The sequence below is a fragment of the Octopus bimaculoides genome, chromosome 3, assembly GCF_001194135.2.
Source record: "Octopus bimaculoides isolate UCB-OBI-ISO-001 chromosome 3, ASM119413v2, whole genome shotgun sequence".
Classification (NCBI taxonomy): Eukaryota; Metazoa; Mollusca; class Cephalopoda; order Octopoda; family Octopodidae; genus Octopus; species Octopus bimaculoides.
Genome location: NC_068983.1, coordinates 28,899,294 through 28,907,336, shown reverse-complemented (window position 1 = coordinate 28,907,336; position 8,043 = coordinate 28,899,294). Strand labels below are relative to the sequence as shown.

The 8,043-nt window shown below is 35.0% G+C and overlaps 1 protein-coding gene and 1 long non-coding RNA gene across 6 annotated transcripts in view; one reads left to right on the top strand and one right to left on the bottom strand.

The window, feature by feature from the left end:
* LOC106876727 (uncharacterized) overlaps positions 1-8,043 on the top strand; it is a 1,061,911-nt gene that overhangs the window by 167,244 nt on the left and 886,624 nt on the right. For both annotated transcript variants that reach the window (XM_052966107.1, XM_052966109.1), the window contains exon 2: positions 1,419-1,545. In XM_052966107.1, the coding sequence (XP_052822067.1) occupies positions 1,445-1,545 (101 nt within the window). In that variant the 5' untranslated portion in view covers positions 1,419-1,444. The remainder of the gene's footprint in view (positions 1-1,418; positions 1,546-8,043) is intronic.
* LOC106876728 (uncharacterized) overlaps positions 1-8,043 on the bottom strand; it is a 363,609-nt gene that overhangs the window by 222,058 nt on the left and 133,508 nt on the right. The gene's annotated exons all lie outside the window — the stretch shown is intronic.

Genomic DNA, 8,043 nt, shown 5'->3' with positions numbered 1-8,043 from the left:
GGCCACGCTCAAAATGGTGCATCTCATGTGCCACCCGCACAAGAACCAGTCCAGGGGCACTGGCAACGATCTTACTTGGCTTGCCGGGTCTTCTCACGCACAGCCCATTTCCAAAGGTCTCAGTCCGTAGTCATCGCCTCGGTGAGGCCCAATGTACGAAGGTCTTGCCTCACCACCTCAGCCCAGGTCTTCCTGGGCCTACCTCTTCCACGGGTTCCCTCAACTGTTAGGGTGTGGCACTTTTTCACGCAGCTATCCTCCTCCATTCTCACCACATGTCCATACCAGCGCGTGATCCATTGTATAGATGACTGTAGAAATAAAGCTTTATCACCATAAATTTATCCAACATATAAATGAATTTCACTATCAACTTTTTATCCACACAGATCACCATTGATTTCTTTGAGCCCAAGTTTTTACTTAATGTAAACAATGTTATTCTAAAAAAATGTTAGCATGTTTTTGAAATGAGATATTAAATATTGAAATAGATGACATTTTGTTTATGATTTAATGACAGAGAGTTTTTGAATTTGCTGTTGCTTTCTCACACATTGTTGTAGATATTTGCAGAGAGCTTAATGCATTTTATAGAATATGCTATAAGGTAGAGGAATCCTTACTACAGTGAGCTACATTTGCAGTTAATGTAATTCTCTCCCTAATGTTGACTTTATGTGCAACTTTTAAATCATAAAAAGCATTTTGTAGCAGTACCATTTACCGTTTCATAAAGACATATATTTTGTGTGTTCTTTAATGACTAAAATGGCTCTTCCGTGATGTAACTGCTTCCATTTCAACACACGGCAGTGATATAGCAAGAGTTCTTAGTGCTGGAGATGGTGTATGTGTGTACGTGGTGGGTAACAGTGAAGAAAATTTTGGTGCTTCTCTTTTTAATTAACACCTATTATAAACAGCATAATATGCACCCATTCACACCTATGTCCAGAGGCGACTTACCCTCATTTCTCCTCCTTGCTCTTCTTCTGTGCTTCTGACACATTGCTTGAGAATAAGTCACTTATTAAACAAGTATACCTCAGAAACAGATTCATATTATCTTATCAATACTTCATGTTAGCGTTGTATATTAAATAAACTTATTAAATCCATTAATATATGTGAAACATATATTATGTATACTTATTGAAATCTTGCTTACCTATATTCTCACTGTAGATTTTATATACTATCAATATAACATGTGAATGTATATATGCTATAAAATATTTACATGCTTTGCTTGATTAAAAGAAAAGCAAAAATCATTGATGTATTTACATTTGTTGCCATATAAGCTAAGATAGTATGCAGGTGATCCAACACCTGCATATAGATGTCCTTGACATCAATACATGTGTAAGTGTATAGTCACAAAATTAAGACATATTTTACTTTTGTTTTATTAGTGTCTGTCTGCGATAAGACCCACTGCATGGCTCTTCTCTGCGTGGATTACATCCAAGGACTTAACAATCAGCTACCTGATAATTGTGAGGCAAAACTGCACTCTTCAGGAAGGATATATTATGTCAAGTAAGTGCTGTTTTATTGATTTATATATATATATATATTACTACTTCATTTATATATATGTATGTGTTGGGGGAGTAATTTTTGTTTATTTTGTCTGACTTATGAAATAATAAGTATATAATCTTTATAAATCTTCAGGAAACCAGTTTCTTAATTCTTGGTATTTCTTTTGAGTTTACAGTGCTGTCTTTATATTTTTTTGTCTGATTTGAAGACTTGAGGTGAAATACCACCCCTTTTATACCTCTTTTTTTTTTGATCAGCTGGTCAAACTGTCCCATGGGTTATTACACACTGGGGCTAAGTGATGGTGTTAAAACTGGGTAACTTATTAGGTCCATCATTAAAAAATTGTGTATCTGCATTGCATGACTGGAAATCTAGCAATATTCTTGTTCAAGACATCACATAGTATAGTCTTTAGACTTGAAACCATAATATTTTCCTATAAAAGGATGGGAACTTAATAAAATGCAAAAAAGAAGAAAAACAAAATTGCAGTGAAATTTAATATCATTCATGCATTTAGTATATTATACTAAAAGTATAAATGATATATAAGTGAAGGACTCTTCAGTTAGTTTTGACTTATGAGCATCCATCTGTTGGAACAGCTGGACAACCTATTCATAAACTAGCATATGAAGTGGCTGAGTATTCCACAAACATACATATTCTAAATATAATTGTAAAGTAGATTCAGCATGTCGGAAGTGCAATGAGGGTGAGGCCCTTCAGTGGGATCAAATCTAGAACCTCAGCTGTGCTTGTATCTGTATAATGCATAGAACAATTATAGAAAGACACAAGTTTATTGAGTAAAGAGTCACTAAATACTCCATGTTTACAGAAAAAGATTTTCATATCATGTCTGTTCTACTTTATTAATCATAAGCTGTAACGGAGATCAAAATTAAATTCCAATTATTATCTAATATTGAATCTTATCCATTCTTGCCTTATAATTCGGTTCTCAATTAAGAAACTGGAAACATTTCTCTTTTCCAAACCAATGAAGAGAATATTTGTTTTTGGTCAAATTTTGCAAAGCTTAATTTGAGAGAAATTAAGCCATATCTGCTTAGAATTAATAAATTAAGCATCTTATGGCATGGAGATAAAATCTAGAAAAGTTTAGTTTCTTTGAAACACTTTACTGTAATCCAATTAGATTATTCACTGTAGTATTCAACTTCATTGATTCGTTAACTTCAGATGAATTTAGTGTTTAACATATAATAATGCAATGAAATCTTGGGTTCAGAGATTAATGTAAGGTTAAAATTACTGGGATGCAGATTCCAACCTTAATCTTAATTCTCACTGCTAAAAACCAGAAGTTATAAAAAATCAATGTCATAAATCTAACAGTGCTAGTTGTGGCAAAGTTTATGTTACTTTGTCAAATATTATAGAATACATTATAGCCTTTACCTAAAGAAAGTCCATCAAACTAGCTTTATGTGTGGCTGTAGTAATTCCGACATCTCAGTATGAGCTAATTTGAAAGAATATGAACCAATTTTAACTTTCTCAGCTTTTCTCTTGTTATAAGCAATATCAATAATGCTTATTGAGCAAAGACTTAAAGTATCCTCAATGACTGATGTAGTAGTCTACTTCACGGTATCTCCTTCAGTTTCACTTTCACTTTCATTTTGACGCGTTACACTAGCAAATTGCTTGACTTCTAATATAAAAGCAGTGAACAAGTAACACTATTATTTCAGAATACCAATATAGTGGATTAAATAAATCACTTGTACTGATACTTAACACTTTTTTGCACAGTTAACATGTTATCAAAAATAATGTTTTAAGAGTTGATCAGCTAAAAGAATCTACTATTATTGAATATCTGTTGATGATGACTGTTATACATACATATGGTAACACTTTCTTTCAGGAATTTTTGAGTACTTAGTTTGATTCCTCTATGTTCTTCAATTAAATTCTGATGGTACCACCTTCATCGTATTCATTTCCTTTCCTTGTTTTAGATTAAGCAAACATCTGTCATTCCTTTCCTTCTGGCTTGTTCCTTATTCTTTATTCTTTCCTTTTACCTACCATCACTCTTTTCCCCCCACTAGGATCATCTACTCTCTTTTCTGTTCTTTCAATGTTTATAGGGGTCACTTGAAAACCTTGTCGTTGCAGTTTATGAAGCAATCAACATGAGTGCTGGTGTCATGAAAAGAGCACCCAGTACACTCTGTAAAATGGTTGGCATTAGGAAGAACTCCATCTGTAGAAACCATGTAAATGTAAGCAGTGATGCATAATGCAGTCCTCTGACTTGTCAGATGCTGTCAAACTGTCCAACACATGACAGCATGGAAACTGGACAATGAAAATGCTGATACCTTCAAACAGATGTGGTCATTTGTCAATATTCTGATAATCTGATTCCCAAATGTTGTACATCTGTCTGTTCATCCAGCCATTCTCCTGTTAGCTCACCTGTCTGTCATGAAACTTATTTATTTATCTTCCACCTTACATGTCTTTTGGTCTATCAGGCTATCTGTCTATCTGCAAGACTGCTTATCTAGACATCTAAAAAAAATCCTTTCTTGATCCTAAATTTTCATTAAATTGAAGCTTATCCCAGTTTTCAAGGCAGGTTAGTGACTAAAAGGACATAGATACTCAAGAAATGGGATAACAATCTGTTGTAGTGACAACAATCCACTGCAGGGACAACAATCTGCTTTCAGCAGCTACAGGTACTCATTTCAGCTGAGTAGTTTGAAGCAACATGGAATGAAATTCAATGCTTAATGACACAGTATGCAACCTGTCTAAGAATTGAATCCTCAACCTCATGATTGTAAGCTTAAACAGCCCAACTCCCTGGCCACACAAAAACACATCTATATATCAGCATTCTTATGATGTTTTACTAGTTTTAGTCACTGAACTAAGACCACGTTGGGGTACCAATTTCAAATAATTTAAGTCAATTACATGCCTCATCACATTTTGTTGGGTATGGGTACTTATTTAAATGACCTGAGAATGAAGTGTTTGACCTGAGAGGGATATGAATGCTGAATATAAAAAAGTGTAATCTAACACTATAATTATTTTGTTTGATGCTCTACTGATTATTCTCATACCTATTTGACTACATGTCTATTTAACTGTGTCATTACTTCAAGACTTAATATCATGCTGAACTGAAATATGCTTTGTTAATAATAAACTAGGTTGATCAACAAGCATGGTAGAATTTTCCTGGTTAATCATGCGATTATGCTATGGAAAATTGCAATAATCCTTCATCACCATGAATTATTTATGTTGGAAAGCTTGCATAAGCTATCATCCCATCCTTCCTAACTGTAGATGAGTTGTTGTAGTCATACCGTTCCGCTTCCTAGTTCACATCTTTGTGGAGAGATGGCATAATGGAAACGATAGGTCTGTGGGTTGGGCCTGGTTGTTCAGCTGACCAATTGCATGCTGTAGAACTGTTCATGCAGAGCTGATCTTGGAGGGCTATACAAGCTAGTGGCAGTCTCTATGTGGTTGCTTTATATATTAGAAATAACACCTAAAACTTTGAAAATTTGCCGACCTTGCACCTACAGTAGAAAAGAACATTATTATTATTATTATTATTATTATTATTTATTGTTATTATTATTATTATTATTATACTCTTTACTCTCTTTTACTTGTTTCAGTCATTTGACTGCGGCCATGCTGGAGCAACGCCTTTAGTTGAGCAAATTGCCCCCAGGACTTATTCTTTGTAAGCCTAGTACTTATTCTATCGGTCTCTTTTTGCCGAACTGCTAAGTTACGGGGCCGTAAACATACCAGCATCAGTTGTCAAGCGATGGTGATGGGACAAACACAGACACACAAACACACATACATATATATACTTATATACGACGGGCTTCTTTCAGTTTCTGTCTACCAAATCCAGTCACAAGGCTTTGGTTGGCCTGAGGCTATAGTAGAAAACTCTTACCCAAGGTGCCATGCAGTGGGACTGAACCCGGAACCATGTGGTTGGCAGAGTTGTTACTGCTCCAGATGAAATGCTTAGCAGCTTTTCTTCTGCTTTATGTTCTGAGTTTAAATGCTGCCGAGGTTGACTTTGCCTTTCATCCTTTTCAGATCAATAAAAGAAGCACCAGTTGAACAAGGCCTGCAATTTGGGGGAAGGGGCCAATTGATTACATTGATCCAAGTGCACAACTGGTACTTATTTCATCAATCCTGAGAGGATGAAATAAGTATCAATTGTGTACTGGGGGGTTGATGTAATCGACAGCCCCCTCCCCCAAATTGCTGGTATTGTGCTTATAATAGAAAGGATTATCATCATCATCGTCATCCTCATCATTATTATTATGATTATGATTATGCACAAGCACATACACAGACATATTCACACGCGGCAGTAACTTCCGCCTAACAAATACAATCACAAAATTTTGGTCGGCCCGGGGCTATAGCAGAAGACACTTGTCCAAGGTGCCACACGGTGGGACTGAACCCGAAACCATGTAGCTGGGAAGCAAGCTTCCTAACCACACAGCCATGCCCGCACCTACCATGTGACTGGTCCTCATGATGGTGGCACGTAAAAGCACCCACTATACTCTCGGAGGGGTTGGCGTTAGGAAGGGCATCCAGCTGTAGAAACTCTGCCAGATCAGATTGGAGCCTGGTGTAGCCATCTGGTTCGCCAGTCCTCAGTCAAATCGTCCAACCCATGCTAGCATGGAAAGTGGACGTTAAACGATGATGATGATTATCATTATGATTATCATTAGCTGGCAGAATCATTATAGTGTCAGACTAAATGTTTTGCAGTATTTGGTCAGGCTGCTTACGTTCAGAATAATAATCATATCCCAGTTGACTTTGCCTTTCATCATTCCAGGGGGGGTGGTCAATAAAATAAAATAAAATAAATACTTGTTGATAACTGGGGTCAGTTTAATCATTAAACTTTTCCCCAATTTCAGGCCATGTGTATATACTGAAATCAATCATTATTATTATTATTATTATTATTATTATTATTTTTATTATTATTATTAGCATTATTAGCACATCTGATAAAACGTTTAGCTGCATTTCTTGTGACTCTTTATGTTCTGAGTTTCAAATTCCACTAAAGTCAACTCTGCCTTTCATCCTTTTGAGGTAATTGTAATCAACTTACCCCCTCCCCTAAAATTGCTGGCTTCATGCCAAAATTTGAAACAATTATTATTCACATTATTATCCTTGTGATCATTTGTTTGATATGGCTTTGATCATTAGTTCATTCGATCATAGGGTTGACCCATGTTGGAAACAAATTGTGTATAGCCTTGTGCCTCTTTAAGAAACCAATATATATTATATGCTTTTATGATGTTGTTTTGGCTTTTATAACCTAATTACTTTAAAGTTGATGACTTATTGGTCTCTTAGTATATTAGAGTTATTATTCATAGGCATTTATACTTTTATATAAAAAAAAAATGCCAATAGATTATTAGATTCTCATATTAATTGAAATTCTGAAATAGTGTACACAGTGGGATAGAAAACTCATTTAAATTAAGTAAGATGATTAAAAATAATGTTTTTCTTTGACTTCCTTTCTTTTGTTATTCATCTTTCTTTAAGTTGAAAGAAAATAGAATTTAAGACTCTAAAGATGAAGTAAAAATTCAAAGTAGCCAAGCTTGTAAATTTTCATACTAAACTGTTCTGAGGTATGAAATAGTGCAATTTTTACACAAGACAAAATTTAACATACACAACGTACTTACAAAGACTCACATAAAACTCAGTTGTATATTGGTGTGCGTTTGTTTGTTTGTTTGTGTGTGTGCATGTTTTGTATGCAGAGAATTTACAATGCATGCAAATATATTCCCTTCTTCGAAGAATAAAACTGGCAAATTGATTTCGAACAATTTTCTAAATTAGCTTACGATTAAAAGTCTTTTTTCTCTTCTTTTTGATAATAATGATTTCTAATTCTGGCACAATGCCACATAATTTGGAACAAGAATTGAAGTCGATTTAATCAATCAATCAAACCCAGACAGATAAAAGGTAAAATTGCCATCAGTTGGATTTGAACTCAAAATGTAAAGAACATAATTAAATGCTGCTATGTATTTGTCTGGATAATTGTTACTGAGTTCTTTGTTGTGAAATCCCATGACAATACTGATCAAACAGAACTATTTTATACTATGCTAAAAATGAAATAAAATTGGTGTGTTTGTGTGTGTGTGTGTGTGTGTGTGTGTGTGTGTGTGTGTGTGTGCGTGTGTGTGTTTGCATGCGCATGTGTATACAACTACTGTCACTCACAATTATAGATGACTTGGTAGGGTGTGTCATGCTTTTACTAATTGTTTTAGGTGCCTATACAGTCATGAGCAGATTCAAGAACCAAGCTGGCCCTCCAAATTTTGACATGTGGCCACTAGAATGCAAGAAAGTGATGCTACTTTACTTATTTATCCC